Source organism: Puma concolor, chromosome C1 (genome assembly GCF_028749965.1).
Source record: "Puma concolor isolate L17-30 chromosome C1, mPumCon1.1.hap2, whole genome shotgun sequence".
Taxonomy (NCBI): domain Eukaryota; kingdom Metazoa; phylum Chordata; class Mammalia; order Carnivora; family Felidae; genus Puma; species Puma concolor.
In genome coordinates this window covers 218,647,663-218,668,031 of record NC_141674.1, presented here as the reverse complement: position 1 = coordinate 218,668,031, position 20,369 = coordinate 218,647,663, and the positions used below count along the sequence as shown (strand labels likewise).

At 51.4% G+C, this 20,369-nt stretch overlaps 1 protein-coding gene across 10 annotated transcripts in view; it reads right to left on the bottom strand.

Annotated features, from left to right (window-relative positions):
- The window catches only part of AGAP1 (ArfGAP with GTPase domain, ankyrin repeat and PH domain 1), a 557,314-nt gene that overhangs the window by 74,967 nt on the left and 461,978 nt on the right, over nucleotides 1–20,369 (bottom strand). For all 10 annotated transcript variants that reach the window (XM_086720009.1, XM_086720010.1, XM_086720001.1 and 7 more), the window contains 2 exons: nucleotides 7,180–7,334; nucleotides 2,714–2,804 (listed from right to left, as the gene is read on the bottom strand). In XM_086720009.1, the coding sequence (XP_086576135.1) occupies nucleotides 2,714–2,804; nucleotides 7,180–7,334 (246 nt within the window). The remainder of the gene's footprint in view (nucleotides 1–2,713; nucleotides 2,805–7,179; nucleotides 7,335–20,369) is intronic.

Here is a 20,369-nt window from a genome sequence, read left to right as displayed (position 1 = left end):
CTATAAAGAGCACTGTGTTGAACACCTTCGAAGCCAGGTCTTTGAGGCCCTTTGCTCATCCCCACGGGCTTGGCGCCTGGAGGGCACAGCTGGAGTGTGGGGCGGCCACTTGCTTACGGCTTTTTATGTACGATGCCAAACTGCCCTGTGGGAGTTTCACAGTTCATCATGAGGGTGTGGGTGGTGCACTTCCCGGCACTTGCACCAAAATCGGCTATTTTCGGACTTTCAGACGCCCCATTTCCTCCCCTGTACGTGGGGCCCACGGCCACACCAGCATTTACAGTCATGAGCATCACAGAAGACAAGTGCGGGCCTGGTGGAGACCAGATGTTTACGGAATGGGATCCCGTGACCTCTTTTTCCTCTGCAACTGTCACACTCGGCCTCTCCTTGTTCCCTCTGTCCCTGAATATCTGCTTGGGTGGCGCCCCCCCCAACTCGGGTGGCGCCCCCCACCCCCGCACCAGCCTCCCTTCTCCCGCTGCTCTGTGTCTCACCCCCCACACCTTGGCACTTGAGCGACCTACCTGCTCTCAGAAAGGACTCTTGGCCTCCAATGCACCACATACCACGGAGCCTGTGAGCCACGGAATCGGCCCTTTCCAAGGACTCTAGCTCTATGGCGGAAGCAATCATAGGTGTCTTTCCTAGCGGAGGTTCTAAGAGCTTTCAGATTTTGTGCTTTTAGAATTCTAACTCTAAAGACTTTTTTTTTTTTTTTTTTTTTTTTTCAACGTTTATTTTATTTTTGGGACAGAGAGAGACAGAGCATGAACGGGGCAGGGGCAGAGAGAGAGGGAGACACAGAATCGGAAACAGGCTCCAGGCTCTGAGCCATCAGCCCAGAGCCTGACGCAGGGCTCGAACTCACGGACCGCGAGATCGTGACCTGGCTGAAGTCGGACGCTTAACCGACTGTGCCACCCAGGTGCCCCTCTAAAGACTTTTTGATAACAACACACAGGTCAAATAACTACTCTCTTGGAACTTCATCTCCCGACACGTTTTGAAAGCAAAATTCAAAAACTCAAACAAAAGATGCTTCAAGGAAGTGCGTCAAGACACCTGAAGAAAAGACCCTCTCTCTCACGTGGGGGCTGTGGACGCTGGCCTCAGGACCTTTCCCGTCCCTGCCTTGCGACACAGTGGCTGCTCAGAGCAGATGTGTCCCCCTTTTTTTTTTCTCTAATTTTTTAAATCTATTTATTTTTGAGAGAGAGAGAAAGCGAGGGAGTAACAGAGAGAGAAGGAGACACAGGATCCAAAGCGGGCTCCGAGCCGTCAGCACAGAGCCCGATGCGGGGCTCGAACCCATAATCAGTGAGATCATGACCCGAGCCGAAGCCGGATGGTCAACAGACTGAGCCCCCCAGGCGCCCCAAGCACATCCCCTTTCCTGTGTGACAGCCCAGAGGTCGCGTCTGCTTGTTCTGTTCACGGGACCACCCCCACGGCAGCCTCCGCCTCCCTCCGTGGCTCGATTCCAAGCTGCACGGCTCAGAACACATCTCACCTCTGCTCTCACACCGGGAAGGAGTTCCCAGTGTCTACAGATGAAGAAGAAAAGCTCCTACGTTCTCCACTCAGCACCCTCATCCCCCTCAGCTCCAACCAGCTTCCAACCCAGCAGCAGACACGCTGGTCATCAACATGCGAGCGCCACTCCGCTGCCTGTCCCGCTGCTCCCCGGACACGATGACTCCTGCAGCCACCTGCTCACGTCCCACCGGCGCCCCCTGCTCCCTGCAAACCCCGGTGTCTGCACAGAGGCGGCTGGAGGTGCTGGGCGTCCGGAAACAGCCCTTCTCCGCGGTGGCGGGTTCTGTGGTCTCTGGGTCCCGCCTCGCCCACCGGGCTCGGGCTCGGGGACGGCCAGGACCGCATCGCACGCCTGCGATTCCCAGGTGACACCACGGCCGGTGCCAAGGCCTCTCACCTTGTCTCACCTGTCTTTCCCTCTCATCAAAACACACCTTCATGACACAAAACATGGCCGGAGAAAGTTCTACCGAATGTGCCCAGTGCTGTGCTGAGGGCTGGGGGTACAGAGAATTAGAAGTCGGTCTTTAACCTCAAGGATACAAATAACAAAATGACTTTCTCAGAGGGAAAAGCATATTCCGTACTGGACAGCAGGAAGCACCAAGTAAAACTGGGCTACTCCAAGGCACCAAGAAGTAATTATGAAGTCTGGGAGTTCAATCAGATGCTTTAGCATATACTGAATTTAACATTGCAAAAAAAAAAAAAAAAAAAAAAAAGAGAACTGTTTTGATGCCAAAATGATTTTGAAATTACAAAACAAAAAACCCCAAACTCCAGAAATCTCTGGGCGGGAATTAACAACGGCACTGTATTTTTATGGAAAAGCAAACAAGCACATGATCATTGATTAAGCAAAAGGTTAATTCCTGGGTTTGGCACAGAAATCCGGGCGCGCGGCCAACCCGTGGCGTGGGGTGACTGCCGTTCCTCGGAATGCCGAGGCCCAAGGCCTAAGCGAGACCTGGGGTGCCATCAGTGGGGCTTCCAGGCGAAGGATATGGTGGTAAAATAAAATCCAAGCGAGAATGTGTCAATTCCTTAAAAGCCCCTACGTGACACAATAACCCTCACACGACAGAAGCGGGGTTGCTGTGACGGGGGCTTTGCCGGACCATCCCGCCGCCCTCTGCCGGCCCCCGAGCCCCCCGCCCCGGCCCACACTTACTCTGGGTCTCGCAGTCCACACAGTGGGAGTTCCCTCGGATGTTTCGTATCGACTGCAAGGCCATGGCCTCACTCTGGCTCGTCAGTCGGGACTGCGCATGGAGGAAGACACACAAATGCAAGAGGTAAGAACCCAGGACACGTTTCCACGTCCGCTGGAGACGTCGGGGAAAAACCAAACCATCTGTCAGCAGATACGGGACGAGGACCACTTCGAGCCATCCCTTCCTCTCCCGAGGTCTCTGGGCAAAAAGCGTAACTGATGGAGAAGGCTTCCTGCACCGGGTCAAGACCTGGCAGATCAGAGGACTTCACCAGAAAGGGGGACGGAGGGAAGTTCTGGGTCATTTGAGAGTGGGCACGGACCAGCCGCCGCTGGTTAACACGCCCTGCCGGGTGCCTGCTTCCATAAAGGTGAGAGAATGAGAAGCCGCTTTACAAGCTGCGGATCAGGGCTCAGTCAGCGCGGGGAGACACAGCCCGTGGCTCCTCGCCGGGAAGCCACGTCCAAACCACACTTTGTCCCTTGGAGACTCCCCTTCCATAGGGAGACTATCTCAGCTGCCACAGCAACTAGGTCACCGATGCGGGTGGGGGCAGGGAGCGGCGTTTGTTTTCAAACAGATACGTAACTGTCTTCCCTCAACACGTTGAACAAAATACAGAAGGGAGAAAGGAGCGATATAAAATTTGTAAGTGTTGATGTGATCATCCATACTTCGGTTTTTTTTTTTTTTTTTAATTTTTTTTTTTCAACGTTTATTTATTTTTGGGACAGAGAGAGACAGAGCATGAACGGGGGAGGGGCAGAGAGAGAGGGAGACACAGAATTGGAAGCAGGCTCCAGGCTCCGAGCCATCGGCCCAGAGCCCGACGCAGGGCTCGAACTCGCGGACCGCGAGATCGTGACCTGAGCTGAAGTCGGACGCTTAACCGACGGCGCCACCCAGGCGCCCCCATTACTTCGGTTTTATTAACATTCTGATACCTATTCTTCTAGCACTATCTGTACACACACACGTACTTATTGAAAACGCCGGCATATATTGCTTTAGAACCTGCCCTTTATTTTTATTTATTTATTTATTTTAAATTTTTTTTTTCAACGTTTATTTATTTTTGGGACAGAGAGAGACAGAGCATGAACGGGGGAGGGGCAGAGAGAGAGGGAGACACAGAATTGGAAACAGACTCCAGGCTGTGAGCCATCAGCCCAGAGCCTGACGCGGGGCTCGAACTCATGGACCGCGAGATCGTGACCTGGCTGAAGTCGGATGCTTAACCGACTGCGCCACCCAGGCGCCCCAAGTTTATTTTTTTTTAATGTTTATTTTTGAGAGACAGAGAGACAGAGTGTGGGCAGGGGAGGGGCAGAGAGAGAGAGAGGGAGACGCTGAATCCGAAGCAGGCTCCAGGCTCCGAGCTGTCAACACAGAGCCCGACGCGGGGCTCAAACTCACGAACTGCGAGATCGTGACCTGAGCCGAAGTCGGACGCTCGACCCGCTGAGCCACCCACGTACCCCTAGATCTGCCTTTTAGCCTAATGACTGTCATTTCTCAATGGCACCATGCTGTCCTCCAATGTCATCATCTGAAGTTGTTTTTCCACTTACAAGAACTTCTTTATGAAGTTTTCTTTGATGGACATTTCAGTGGCTTCCAATTTTTCTCCAGGGTAAACAGTGCTGTAAAGAACTTGCTTATTGCTAAAACTTTGCCTGCTTTTGTCATTACTTACTAATGACAAATTTTTGGAAGCAGAGGTGCTCGGTGAAACAATATGTACTGTCTTTTTAAGCTAACTTTTGTTTGTTTGTTTGTTTTTTTAAGTAAACTCTACACTCAATGTGGGTCTTGAACTCACGACTCTGAGATTAAGAGTTGCATGCTTGGGGCGCCTGGGTGGCTCAGTTAGATAAGCGTCTGACTTCGGCTCAGGTCATGATCTCACGTTTCATGGGTTTGAGCCCTATGTCAGGCTCTGTGCTAACAGCTTGGAGCCTGGATCCTGCTTCCGATTCTGTGTATCCCTCTCTCTCTCTCTCTCTCTCACTCTCTGCCCCTCTCCCACTCATACTCTGTCTCTGTCTCTCTCAAAAATAAATAAACATTTAAAAAAAATTAAAAAAAGAGTTGCATGCTTTATGGACTGAGTCAGCCAGGTGCCCCAGGATACGTACTGTTTTTATTTTTTTAAATATGAAATTTATTGTCAAATTGGTTTCCATACAATACCCAGAGCTCATCCCAATAGGTGCCCTCCTCAATGCCTGTCACCTACCCCCCCCCCCCACCTCCCATCAACCCTCAGTTTATTTTCAGTTTTTAAGAGTCTCTTACGGTTTGGCTCCCTCCCTCTCTTTTTTTTTTTCCTTCCCCTCCTTTTTTCTCCCTTCCCCTCCCCCATGGTGTTACGTACTGTTTTTAAAGGCTTATGGTGTGTAAGTTTAATTTGGGATAAACCCAAACAAATTTCAGAGGACACTTAAAATAAGCTTGATTTTCATGTCAGAATGCATAAGCTGAACCAACTCATGTCAACTGTTTGATGGGAAACGACTGAGTGCTCACTACCTAGCAACAGAAATTACAATTTATTCACTTCTACTATGTAATTAACACAATGCACTAGGATTTTAATCCCTTTGGTTAGACACCCAAGTATTCAAAGCGTATTTAACAATTTGCGTTGGCATCTGGACTATGTGTACACGTGCCTACCTGCGTCCGTCTACCTGTCCGACTTCCGCAGTGTGTGTGTGTGTGTGTGTGTGTGTGTGTGTGTGTGTGTGTATGCCTATGCCCGCCCCCAACTCTGAGTTACCCACAGGCAGCTACAATTTCTCAAGAGTTCATTCTCAACTAGGTCTGCATTTTCCCTCCAGCTATTGGGAGGGAAATTGGACGGGATTTCCATGCTGGGCACTCTGACACTCAAACATCCAAGGTGAACAGGTGCGACCTCATCCCCCCTGGTGCTCCATGGGTTCCCCCCCCCCCAGGGAGACCGCTGCCCGGTGCACACGGCTAGAAGAAAGGGACAGCATTTTAGGCTGGTGTCTGCGTCAGGCCCAGAAGTGATGCCGTCTCTTCTCCCAAAGAGCTGGTAAGGGCCTGGCAAGTGTGTGAAATGGAAAAAAAGGCAACGGGAGATTCACTTCTTCCTGAATCTGGACGACGTGGGCTGGATTCAGAGCCTAACCTGAAATACTGTGATTGTGTACAAAGCCTGGGGATGCGTCTGTCTGTGCAGCCACGTGCTCTCTGCGCTCCGGTTTTGGAACTAGACTCCCATGCTTTGTGTGGGACGTGTGTCACCAACCCCCACCCTCGAGGAGATCCGGAAGCTTCCCCGCATTCGCCTCAGGAGTCCCCATCTGTGGATGTGACTCAGTAAAGCCAAGGGACTCGGAAAAGGAAAGGCAGTGATTCTCCCCACCCTGGGTAAAAAACATCTTTACAGAAGTGAAGCAAATCGCATTATAATAATAATGGCTGTGGCCTGGTTTACCCTGGTGAAAGAGGGTGATCAAGTAGGACATGCCACCTTTCTGAAAGACAGACTCCCTTCTCAATGACAAAGCTGAGCATAAATCATCGGCAGAAATTTCCTTAAATGGTTACGAGTGAAACCGCAGGTGGGTGGCGATGGTCTGCCTCTGCCTCTCGGTTTCCGGTTGATCGTAGTTTGAACAATCAAAATGCTCTTCAAGACTCTAAAATGTCCCAGAGAAGGGTTTGAAAGCATCCAGGCCACCAAAATCAGGAATCGGAGGGAAGCCCTCATGGGAAAGATGAGTCCTCTCGGAGGAGTATCGCAGGAGGGATCTAGAAAATGCAGCTTAAATTTTGTTTGTTTTCTGGCTCAATGACTGCCAAGAATCCCGTCTGGGTTACCGAATAAAACACGTATCGGGCGTCATCAGCAGAGTCTAGGCGACGGACCCGGCGTCCTCGCCAAACTCCCCGGACGCTCACATACGTGCCTCTCCTCCTCCCGGACGCCCATCTGTAACGACTTGGGTCTTCCAGCTTGACATGGGTTTGAATTTGGTGCGCTTGTGAGGGAACAGGTTAACGTTTTAAGTCTGCCCCTCTTTTCCCGAGCATGTTCTGCGTAAAACAAAATCAATGTGGCTGCGTGAGCCTAACTAAAAGATCCCATCGTGCACCACAAGGAGGTCAACGCTTTACATTTGGGATTCGCTGAGAGAGAGAAGGTTTAGAATGTGCTGCCGCACGGACGTGGCTGAGCGAGGACGCTAACACGCGACACGTATCGACACAAAGTGTTTTTTTTATCTTTTCAATTATTCAGCTTGTGGTTCAGGAAGGATAACTGGGTCTTGCCCATCACACACATCACATGACGCTTCCCCTCCCTGGGGCATCACTCCGGGGCCTTCACTTCCCTTTAACGATCAGCGGCTCTTGATTTCGGGGGGCGGCATGCTAAGGGTCTTACCTTATTCTTGCTGCTCTCACAGGACTGTAAGCTCGCTAGGATCTGGCTCTCGATGGCCTGGACCCACGCATCTCGCTCTTCATAAGTGGTGGCTTCAAAGTGCCACGTCTGGCCAGTGAGGGACACGATGATAAACTCAAAGTTTTCTTCTTGTTCTGAAACACAGAGTGGTGGGGATGAAGACTTTAGCTTTCATGCGACCGCGGCCCCTCTGCCGGGCCTCGGCCATAAAAGCGCCTTTGGGTTCAATCGCGCCTGCATGGGGCCAGCAGCACACGCGGCGGAGATCTGAATCCGCCGACCTCCAAACACTCAAGGTTTGGTTCCTAAAGCCAGCGTGGGTTAGCTAGGGTTCAATCGATGCTCAGGGGATGAGGAAAAATGAAAACCAGTGAGTGATGTCAGCGTCTCTGTGCTGGGCACAGAGGAAGCGACTGCGGGAAAAATAACACTGCAGCTCGCTGCACCGTCGAGGTATCTGTGGGGCAAAAATTAAGTTAATACCCGCTAATGTCGGGGTACACTCTTGATTTCTCTTAGCGTCTGCGTGGAGATCCGCGGATACCGCAGCGGCAAACGGGGATGCCTGCGGGTTTCTGCTCTTTGACGGCACAAGAGTTGCTATGGCGGAATTTCGTCCTATCACCTCCCGCCTGGAGAGTGGGCGGGACTCCGGGTGATGGGAGGCGACCTCGCGGCTGCCGTGGGGCGACCGTCCGCACGGAGAAGAGGGGGACCTGCCGTGAAACCCTGCTGTACCACCTGCCGCAGTGGGGTCCTTGGGACGGAGTCTCGACTCTTCCGAGGCTCACCTGCGTACCCTGAAGATGGGGGGAGAGGTCACCTACTCCATAGTGTCACCCACCGGCTAAGTGACGTGTGCCACTGAGGCTGACAGGGCCTGGGCCATGGGACACGCTCTGTTCTCTCACCCCCTCCCCTCGTTACTGCCACAGAGAAAAAAGGGACCGCATGACCAGTTACCAGGAGCCACGAAGAAATCTTGAGCACGAGTTACAGGCACAACACCTCATTTGGTTTGTGGTTTCCAGTCACCAAGCTCGTGAAGCTGCATGACAACTGCCCGGTGAGAAGGTGGTATTCGTGATGAGAACCACCTATGGCCTGTGTGGCAGACCGCGGTTTCGATGACCGCTCTGCACGTGGTCACGTCTACGGCACCAGACCCCCCATCTCGCACGCTCTCAGCTCCCCTAGCCCAGCTCCTGAGCAGCCCTCACAGCCCCTGACCTTTGCCCGGCTCCCTGCTGCCCGGGTCAGCCCGGCCTCCTCTGGGCTTCCCTCCCAGAGAGCCCTGCCTCCCCGGGAGCCCCTGAGCCTCGAGATAAGGGTGCCGTTCCGCTCTGGAGAGCGATCGCAGCCTTCTCCAGCTACCCTTCCCTGCTTCCCTCTGTCTCAGGAGAGGAGCAGCCTCAGCCACTGAGGCGGAGAGACCCCTTCCGCCTGACCCCGTCGATGCCACCAACCCCTCTCCGGGGATTCTCAATGCACGGCCTGCTCTGGGGAACCACTCCCCTAAATGACCACAACCTGTGTCGGAAACAGGCCCGTGCCGCTTCTACGCAAAATCTCGACACGTTCTGATGACTCACGGTATCGTGCTCTGAGTAAAGTCACCATTGCTGCAGTTTTCGGATTCAGCCCGCTGGGGAGCTGGACCTCGCTCTGAACAGCACCCGAAGGTACGTCCATTGGCAAAACTTGCTGAAAGCCTTCTCCGATGAACGCACCCGGCCTTAGGGCACGTGAATGAGGTTCGTCTGGCAAGAAGGCTCACGGCTTCCCCTAGCTTCTCAAAGGTCCGCGACAATCCTGAAGTTGTTAAAGGCTCGTGTGATGAGGGTGTGTGGTGGGGTGCGGGTGCTGAGTGCAGGTCAGGACGGGCCCTGGCTGAAGCCCATCCCCCCCCAAGCTGGGCTTCGCTTGGAGAAGACCCAGGAAAGCTTGGGGGAAGGAATGGGTGGGGATGTCCCAGGAAGGGGAAGGGGCGGCCCATGGGAACACAACAGTGGAGCCTCAGGGGGTCCTCTGCTTGCTTGCAGGGTCCTTGAGCATCATCCCACGCTCCCTGACTCTCTCTGGCTCCCGAGCTCTGGAGAGCTAGTGATAAGAGTTCAGAAAGTGAGGGGGGCCGTCAGAAATTTTACTCCAATGTATTGTGCTCTGAGTCAGAGAACAGCTGACCCCCCTGTTTAGGCAGAAGTGGAAAACCACACCTGCTGTGGGAAAGACAGGTGGGGCAGGAAGCCTCGGGGCGTCCGCAGGACCCCCGCCCCCGGTCACTCACGGCCTTGGTGGGATTTTCATTTTCAAAACCAGCTGTGACTTTCCAACAGGTTTGTCCATGACTGACCCGCGAGCACACCTTGTGGTTATTGGCTGAGACCCTATATCCGTGGATTTTTAAATGGCCAGCGTTTTGATCCACACGGTTTTATGTCCCTAACGCTATAAATTACAACGTCTTCCACGCTGAATTTTGTAATACAGAGCCCCAAATTCATGCATTTTATGCAAAACTTTCCCAGGGAACTGGTAGGCAAGATAAGAAAGAACGAGCTAAGTCACCGCCGGGCCGTCAGGAACACGTGCTAATTCACGGGTGGACTGTGACAGCCGCTCATTAGATCTACTCAACAGGCTCACGCTTTTCTGAATATGTGAAATTCAGGTGCGTGACAGAAGTGCCCCCTGATCAGGATTTATTGGCTCTTTCAGTGGAAAAAAAAAAAAAAATGACAACCATTAGCTTCCCAGTTAAATTTCTGCACAACTGGTCTGCCGTAAAGCTTTCTAGCCTGAATCGCGGGCTACATCTTCTGGAACGAAGGGAGGGAACTGAGCTTGCCTTGGGGCTCAGTCACATGGCTGCCGGCTACCACGCAGGGGGCAAGGGTTCTGGCATGCAGGACACACGGTCCGGAGCCGGGAGGGCGGGCACACACACACTGATACAAAGCTGATGATTGAATACAAAGCAGTGAAAACAATGGTGGTGGTGGGGGGGTTGAGGGATGTGGTCTGTGACACAGGGACATCGACACTTCGTGTTTCATTCCAGTGAAGTAGTTGGCACTGAGCGTTTCCACTAATATGCTGGTCATACCCCATGTGAAGGCAGAACTTTCAAATTCAAGTGCCGAAGTTTGGCTTTGCCCTATTTAATTACGTGAACAAGGCTCACCTGTGCAGGTGAGCGCTCCTCTCGGGCACAAATACATTTAAGCATTCACAGGAACGTCGGAGTTCATTTCTTGCAAGTTTCCAAATGTACTGTCCCCACAGCATGTCCTCTGTGGCTTCTCAATCACCTTAACGGTCAACTCCACCACCTGTCTTCTCTGTCTACTTATACCGGATGCAAGTTTCCTTTTCTAGTACCTTCTAGGTCGCAAAATATTCCTGTCTGTACTTGCAGAAGAGTCTCTCCCCCTTGGGGCTATCCACAGATGCAACAGCCAACTTTGGGTCTCTGCACCCTTGAGGAGTTCAATCCCTTGTTGTGTGTCCTCTTCTAAGGGAGACCGGTGGAAATCTGGCATCTCAGAGGCGACCCATAGGGCCTTTCTACCCTGAGATGCTATGGGAGGGATGCAGGACAGTTCTCAACTTTTTTGAAACAGTTCTGGGCAGCTGCCAAGAATCCGTGTTGAGGATTCCAAGGCTGGCTCCAGGCTCTTGGAGAACGAGTGCTACAATCAACTAGCAATGGCTGCCCTGCGGGAAGGAGGGCTGGGTGGGTTCAGTACCGTCTTGCCATAGCTTTTTCATACTCGGCTAGAGTTTTCTTTATTTTTTTTAAAGCTGTTTTTAATGTTTATTTATTTTTGAGAGAGAGGAAAGCAAGGGAGATGCAGAGAGAGCAGGAGGACAGAGGATCTGAAGTGGGTTCTGCACTGAGAGCAGTTGAGCCCGATGTGGGGCTCGAACTCGCAAACCGTGAGATCATGACCTGAGCCAAAGTTAGAGGCTCAATCAACGGAGCCACCCAGGCGCTCCGCTATCTTTTAAATCACAGCTTCTTCTTGCCTTCCCTGGCCCTTCTTCATGCGGCCAGGTGTGAATACATACCCTGGGGGTTTATTTCATGGCCGTGCCTCACCGCTTCTCAGGGCTCCTTTCCTTCTAATGCTTAGACAGTCACTTCTAACTTATGCGGACAATTCTCAGATCTGTATCTCTGACCCCCAAATCCAATCGCTTAGGGATTTAAAAAAATGCCTAGAGATACTCTTTAGATACTTTGGCCTCGCATCAAATTAACATGCACGGAAACAGATCTGCTGTCATCTCCGAAGGCTCCTTTTTGGTTTTCACGATTTCTGTTGATGGTTACAACGCCATTTCTAGTCATAAACCTTCAGACTCACCCAGATTCCGTCCTCTCCCTCTTCCCACTGCTCCCTAATCAGCTCAACACTGCTTACGGAGGCCGGCTCCGTACCACTCTCCCCATCTCCTCCTTTCGGCCCTCACCTGACCACTTCACGAGTCGTGGCTCGGCCTGAACGGTCCCTCTGAGCTTATGCAACACACGCGTGCCGCACTCCTGACACCAGCAGGTGAGTGCTCCTGCATCGGCCTGGGGGTGGCTTCCACATCCCTGGGTGTGACCCCGCCCCTTCCCACCAAACCTTCCTGCCATGCGGCAGACAGGTGTGCGGGGCTTTCCTAGGAAACACACGTGTTGTGGCGTCCATGGACGTGTAGGAAGGCATCATCTCTAAGCCCGTAGCCTACCCTGTCTCCCCCTCCCCAAATCACACCCATGGATTAATAAACCAGAACTGCGAGCACTGGGTTTTAAATGCCTGCAGGTGAATGCTACCCCCACGCCTCCCTCCCGACCCCACGCCCCACCCCCAACAGCGATCCGGAAAGGAAGGGGATACGGGCTCAGGTCTGCAGAACCTCCTTGGCTCCTGGCACCTCCTCGGAGGGAAAGCATTCCACAAAGATCCCCCCACGTGTGAACCTCAGAACCCAAAACACCGAACACACGGGAGACGGGGGAGCGGATTTAGATCCGGAGGATTTCAGGTACAGAATTCAAAGTAATTATGCACAAAATGTTTAAAGAAATGAAAACACGGGATCCTAAATTTTCAAAAAAAAGGAGACCATGAAAACCGATCGGGCATATCGTTAAAAAAAGGTAGACCTTTTGGAAATTCAAATTATAACGGTTAACGAAACAAGCCCACCAGGGATGGGGTGAGGAAGGAGCTGGTGGGGGGGGGGTGGCGGTAAGTGCAGAGAGGAGAGACCTGGAGGGACTGGCTGAAACGGCAGACAAATGAGCAAGGACCCTGTGGGTCAGAAATGACGGGTGTGGGGAAGGTGCGACACAGACATCTCACTGCCGGGCAAACGGTGGGAGCCGCACGGGGTTGTGAAACGATCGGAGCTCTAGACACGGAAATGACATCCGCCCAGAAGGATCACAGTAATGAAAACCACACCAAAAGCTTAGGAAAGGGTGGATCGCTCTTAAAAAAAACCAAACTGGCAGCCATATGATGACGGGCGTCTCAAGAGTGACAATCGAAGCTGCAAGACAGAGGAATAATGTCCTCAGAGTCCCGGGAGAAAATAATGTCAAGTGTAGACTTGGGACCCAGGAGAACCTTCCGTGAAGAAAAAGAATGCAATATATTTTATACAGGAAGAAAAAAAAAAACAAAAAAACAAAAAACAAAAAAAAAACCCCAAAAAACAGGGACGCCTGGGTGGCTCAGTCAGTTGAGCATCCCACTCTTGGTATTGGTGCAGGGCATGATCTCACGGTTGTGGGACCAAGCTGTGCATGGGGCTCCGCACTGACTGTGTGAAGCCTGCTTCAGATTCTCTCTCTCCCCCTCCTCTGTCCCTTCCTGTGTGCGTGTGCGCTCTCTCTAAATAAATAAATAAGTAAATAAATAAAACAATAAAACATTAAAAAAAAGAACTATGGAAAAAGCCTATTACCAATAGATCCTCGCTAAAGGAACTGCTGAGATAAGCGTCAGAAGATTCTAGAAAGAAGGGGAGAGCTAGGGAAGGACTGGTGTGTAGATGAATAGACAGATCTGTCGATATGTGTAAGCAAAAACTGTGTCAGTCACAAACTACTTCTGACAATAACGTCTCCTTTACGGAAAACGAAAGAATCAGAGATGTGCGAGTGGAGCCGATGTGTCCAAGGGGGGCACATGCTTCCGCAGGGAGGCCAAGAACGGACGTAGGATTTGGGCAAGTGAGGCTCACATGATGGAACATGAGGGTCGACCTTGATGAGAAAAGCAGCAGAATGTGCACCTTCCGAATCAGAGGGGGGGAAACACTTAAATAAGAAAATAACTGTGACCGAAATCTTTTATCAGACTAGGAACAGTTTGTCCTTCTGTTGGACAGAGCACCTATCCGCACCCCACCGCGTCATTATTCTTCACGATGAAATGTTAGAAGAGTTCATTTCACATCAGTTAAAGGGTGCCCAAGGTGGGGGCGCCTGGGGGGCTCAGTCAGCTGAGCATCTGACTTCGGCTCAGGTCATGATCTCATGGTTCATGTGTTCGAGCCCCGTGTCGGGCTCTGTGCTGACAGCTCGGAGCCTGGAGCCTGCTTCGGATTCTGTGTCTCCCTCTCTCTCTCTCTGTGCCTCCCCTGCTTGCAATCTGTCTCTCTCTCTCTCAAAAATAAATGAACATTAAAAAAAAATTTAAAGGGTGATCGAGGCAAAGCAGCTCATCGTAACAGCCTCTGTTTGACCCTGCGGGGCAATGCGGTAAGACAAGATAGAGAAATAGAAGATCTGAAGACTGGAAAGACACAAATTCATGGATTACAAGACTGTTTATGTAGGAAACCTCAACTAACTGACAAATTCTGAGACATAAGAACATAGAACATGGACAAGATACAAGACCAGTTTACAGAAATGCCATCAGCAAAAAAAAAAGAACAAGGATTAGAGAGCAATTGCATTAAAAAAAATATATATATATATATTTAACATTGATTCATTTTTGAGAGAGAGAGAGAGAGCACGAGCTGGAGAGGGACAGAGAGGGAGGGAGACCCAGAATCCGAAGCAGGCTCCAGGCTCTGAGCTGTTAGCACATTGCCTGATGCAGGGCCTGAACCCAGGCTGGTGGCATTTCTGTACCCTAAAACAGAGATCATATTTGCATATATCTGTTCATAAATACATTTCTTTCCATCTGTGAGGTAGGGAAGGAGAGATATGGAGAACAGCGGGAAACTCCCCAAAAGCAACAATATAAAGGATTGCCTCGAACCTGCATTCATTACACAGGTGGCGAGGAGCAGACCCCATCCCGAGCTTTGAGGTGATGGGCCAGAGTGTGCAAGCGGCCGGGGCGGGTTTCACGCTTCGCCTCCTGGCAGCTGAGACCCTGGCGGGGCCTGCTGATGATAACGAAGCACCGATAAGCCTCAACGGAGCAAAGAGCAAATAAACGGATGCAGGACATCCCAGGAGCCGGGCCTGGCGGACACGCGCTCTTGAGGAAAGGCCGACGAACAGCCGGAAGAACCCTGGAGAGCACGAGGAACTTTCACGACCCAGTTCAGACCCAACTGTACCCACACTCAAAACCGTGATGCGTCTGAGACAGCGTGCTTTTTAGATGGGAAGGCCTGTCCGCCTCGAAAGGCACCCGCTTCTAGAAATAAGGAAGCCACGAATGGGGACGGCAGGTGGGGCCACAGTAAGCGTCGTGACTGGTCACTGTGACGGTCTGTGTGTGTGCTGTTTTTAAGGCGTATGGGAGCACGCACAGAGGCCCCCTCCGTCACGGGGCAGGTGTGGACGTCAGGACTCATCCCCGAGGCTATTCTGCAGTGACTGTTTCCGTTTTAAGCTGAACCCCGGGCCTAGAGTTGGCAGAAGACAGACGCTCGGGTCTTGCCCCTGTGGGCTCCAGCAAGGCTCCCGAGGGCTAAGCTGGTGGTGCCTCTGATGCTGGGCCCGGCCTCTGCCAGGTGGGCCGCCCGGAGGAGAGGGGTCCAGCTCACTGTGGACAAGGAGGGTGGAACCCCATGCTGTCTCAGGAAAGAAGCACCCCCAGCAGGGGAGCCACTCAGCCTTCTTGTAGATTCTGGGCCCTGGTGGGGAGAGGTCTTTATCAGAAGCTGGGTAGCTGGGATGCCTCGTTCCCTGAATAAGGGATTGAAACCTGGGCACGCGGTCTACTACTTGTGGTCCACACCCGCCACCCGCTGCAGGCGCCCAGCTTATGCTTACGGCATCCCGCGTTTCCCCAGATATTACTGTCTTTACGTGTTTCTTTCTTTCTTTTTTTTTTTTTTGAGGGAGAGCAATATGTTAATACTCACAGATATAGTTAGAATTTCAGAACTGAATTATATCTACTGTATGGCTTTTCTCTGCCTCCCAAGATTAAAAAAAAAAAGAACAAGGATTAGAGAGCAATTGCATTTTTTAAAAAAAATGTATGTTTTAACATTGATTCATTTTTGAAAGAGAGTAGAGACAGAGAGAGAGAAAGAAAGCGCGAGCTGGGGAGGGACAGAGAGAGGGAGACACAGAATCCAAAGGAGGCTCCAGGCTCCGAGCTGTCAGCACAGAGCCCGACGCGGGGCCTGAACCCACGAACGGTGAGATCATGACCTGAGCTGAAGTCGGACGCTTAACCGACTCACCCACCCAGGCACCCCTGAAGAGCAACTGCATTTTCAATCATGTTACATATACTTTCCAAGAAGGGATACTTTGTTTCTTTGTAATGAATCTACTTCATGGAATGATAAATATAAAAAACAATCCTGTTGGGCTCTAATTCTGTGTCAGGAAAATAGCTGAGACCTTATTGGCATTATTTCATTACATTTAATTCTTCTCTCTTTAAAGTGGGCAGCAGTGATCTTTGTTTCTTAATAACCGATATTTATTTACCTTTGAGAGAGAGAGAGAGACAGAGAGAGAGTGTGTGTGTGCAAGCAGGTGGGGGGGAAGGGCAGAGAGAGAGGGAGACAGAATCCGAAGCAGGCTCCAGGCTCCAAGCTGTCAGCACAGAGCCCGATGAGGGGCTCAAACCCACAAACCGTGAGATCATGACCTCAGCCGAAGTCAGACGTTTAACCAACTGAGCCACCCAGGTGCCCCTTAATAACCAACATATAAAGGAAAGGAACTCTCATGAGGTGTCCAGTGGGAGAGAGAAGGGGGTCCCCACTTCCCACTGCCTTTTTCTGCTGCCGATGTCAGAAAGTCAAGGTTGTGTGTCTTTTACTTTTTTCTAATTTATTGAGGGAGAGAGAGAGAGAGCGCATGAGTCGGGGGGAGGGGGAGAGAATCTCAAGCAGGCTCTATGCTTAGCACAGAGCCCCAAGGGGGGCTTGATCCCACAAACTAGGAGATCAGGACCTGAGCTGAAATTAAGAGTTGGAAGCTCAACTGAGCGAGCTCCCCAGGCACCCCAAGGTAGTGGGTCTTTGGAAAGGAGTTTCCCAGAAATCTCTACCCAGCTTGTCACTAGTGACGACTCTGAACCTGGTCCTGTCTGGAAAAGGTCGAAGGACAGGATGATCGGCTGGCAGAAGGCATCTCATCTGCCCTGCTGTGGTCACAGCTCCCGTGACATGAGGTCCTGATGTGACAGTCATAAGCCGGGGACTGTCCAGCTGACGTCCTTGGTGATCAGTCAGCACCGGGAGGAGGGACAGTCCCATCTATGCCAGGACGATCCGAGCACGTGGTGCTCTTGGCTGCTCTTCTCTGATCTAGTAAGGGTCACGTGTGCCACGTTTCCTTCTCCAAGTTTCCGTAGCTGGGTTGGGGCCACAGAGCACCTTCCTCTCTAACCTGGGACTTGGTAAGACGCGCCCTGCGGGTACAGGAGCCTTTGCGCCTCCAAGCCAAGGAAAACCTCTGGGACTGAAGCCCCTGCCCGCGAAAGGTGAGAAGGCCGCTGTCCAGCAGTGAGAAGAATGAAAGTGCCCAATATGCTCCCGGTTCTGGGGTGCAGGGGCCCCCGGAGCCAGCTGGAGTTGGCGTGAGCCTGCCTGCTTCCTTTCTCGGTTTAAGCTCCTTTAAATTGGATTTCTGTCGCTTCCAAAGCCAGTCCTGACTAATCCAGGGGAGAAAAGGCCTCGCTCTGGTGGGGGGCACCGACCTGCCCACGGGCCATCCTGTTAGGTCAATGCCTGGTCAATCTCTGGACTTGGTCCTCGCTCATGGCAAGCGACTATTTGCACCGATTAAGTAAACAGCCGATTTCCGGGCCCCCACATTCTCCCTTCTTCTGTAGGGACAAACACTAATTAATACGTTCCTCCTCACGTTCAGAAAAGAATTTCTACCAGATGATACTGGCTTATTCAGGTCGCCGCCGGGCCAGAAGGATTCCATCACATCGTGAAGTGACGACGGTGACATTTTAGTTTTATGCATACCAAGAATAACCGGCAGGTGTGAGGCCAGTCAGGGAGACAGACTGGACATTACTCTCCCCTGCCACCCTCATTCAAAATGTGCAGAGCGGGCACTTGGACCGTCGGAAGGGACCATTGCCGGTTTTCCATTCGAGTGGTTTCATTTCGCTAATACAAACCGCCTGTTTGTGACAATTATGGCGGCTCACACTTAATTCATCCTGCAAAAATAGAACTCAGGTTGCAAGGAGTCTTGAGGACACGGACATTACAGCGTGTTTTCTTGGTCTCAGATGCACAACGTCATCAGCAGAATCCAATCCCCGGCCCCTCGACAAGGACAAATCAGAGCGCCACCCACACCCCGAAGCCCTTGATGAAGAACTGTGTTGTCTCACGGCATGACATTCCGGGGCTGAGCTGTTGAATACAGTTTTGTGATTGGGCTCGCAGGGATTTGAACAGTTTTCCGTGTTTAACAGTTAGCTGCGGAAAGGTCCACTATAATAGTATTTTAGCGCCATGAACCTGTCGAAATCAACCTGCCCAATTATTCCAAACGACATTAATAACACCGGATATTACACTAATTGCGTCCAGTTTCTATGCAGACGAGGCCCCGTGGGGCTAATTTTGCCTCCTTAGGGGCAAGCAAGTCAGCCATCAGACCGATTTCACAAGGAATCCCTCCTCGTTACACAAGTCTGGGCTGTCAAACTTTTTTTTTTTTAAAGGTTAATGGGCCAATCAGTCATCAATTATTTTTGCGGAGCCTGAGCAGACAAAGGGTTAAAAGGACTCAAAGCAGCTTCAACTGTTGTACATTTGGAAGCTGTTTGCAACAGGAGATGGCTGACGGGGGTGCATTTTGGGCGAGCGGGTCAAAGGGGAGGGGAGTCGGATGGATGCGCGCCTCTGTCCTCAGCGGTGGTTCCGAGAAACACAGCAGCCGCGCTGTTTTAAACGCAGAGGCCAAGGCGATCCGGACCCTTGTGCCCAACGGATGCACAACGGCTCAAATGTCTCTGAGATGCAGGGGTGAGGCGAGTGACGATATCGAGCAGATTTGTTCCTCTTGCGAATTTAGAAGGGCTCAGGTGTCTGCAGCTGTCTCCACCGGCCAGGCGGGAAATCGGAGTCCATTTTCTGGGGAGCCCCTACAAACCTGGACCCCAGACCCCTGATGCTCGGCGGTATCCGGGAGGCCAAGCATCCTTCCTGACATAGTTAACAACGGACAGGATGAGAGTGTGTTATCTAAGCCGTGCGGTGAGGAGACGTCCGGCATAGAGGAGAGACACGTCCGCTTTCCAGAGGCGGCTGATACAAGTCCGGGGTCCACAAAGCCCAGGGGCTTCCGGGCGGTGACCATTTAAGTGATCTGATGATAAAGTAGCCAAGACTTGTAGGGAGACAGCGGTCTTCTCCACTTCAGGCTTCCGTTGTTGGAGAATTAGGACTTTTGTTTTAGGGTATGCCGCGGCACCCCGATGCATGTGTTCATAGCGACTTTACTGTCCGGCCAAGTCATTTTTCCTCATTATCAAGCGAGTATAGCCATGGGTCTCCCCCAGTTTCTGCCCGAAACTCCACGCTGTCTTTTCTTCAAGTCCTACCGATTTTGGGGCCCTCTCTGGGAACATGCTTCCCTCTACCGCCCTTCCCGCTCTGCTCCCCTCGGACTGGGAGCTGCCAGCTGCCTGCCCCCTGCCCCCCAACTCTTATCTCAGCGTCCCCCACTCTGATCTCAGCGTCAACTGGGAGGGAGGCATTAGGCTGGACTAGGATGACGAAGGCGTGCCGTCCCTGCCTTTCTTTTGCCAGAAGAGACATCCACAACTTCCCAAACCCCCGACACAGCCTCAGAATCCTTCCCAACGCAATTCCCTGTGCCGCCGTTATCAATTTGTTGATGTTGGAAACAGAGAGGGGACGCATTTGCCATTCGGCCCCCTCTCTGGGCCTACCACGATCTCCGCGCTACGAGATCATTCAAGGTTATGCGGTACACAGCCCCAGGCTTTTATGCTACTTTTTGAGCCACACATGTGGTAAAATACTACAATATTTCTGCTTCCAAAGCATATATTAAATAGGCATGTGGTTTAGATATTTTACTCGATTATGAAAACCACACGTTTAAGGTTTCAGTCCAAACCCACCATGATATAAAAAGTCAGTTTTTATTTATTTTCAATATTTCTCCCATTTTCGTAGGACAAGATAAATGTGGAAGAAAGCCTAAAGACTATGGTCCAGGATTGTGAAGAACTGAGACCCATGGCAACAGAATAATACATAAGAAAACACTCCCTCCTCCCGCTTGAGGAGTTGATTTTAAGCAGAAAGGGGAACGAAAAAAAACCAACCCGTGATTTCTGGTCATTATGAACACATGAGGTTCATGGTTCTCAGGTAAATATTTCTGCAAGCTCTGAATTTGGTAAATATCTTTGTTTAGCCCAGAGTCCCACAGAGGTTTTGTACAGTGGCTTAAATTAGGACAAGAACGGAATTAATTCTGGGAATAAGTGAGCCCCCAGAGGGAGGTCACAAAGTTAGGGATGTTTACCGCTGTTGTCACAGGAAGATTCTCGTGAAACACAAAGGAGGTTTCTGTTTTCCAAACACATTAGAGAGAGCTGGGAGGGCAGTCTGAGAGCCAGGCACCGCGAAACTCTATTCTATTAGCTTTGGCTTCCAGAACCGTGGGACACGAGGCATTTCTGAAATTAAGGAGGGTATCTAAAACAGAGCTCCTGAAAAAAATA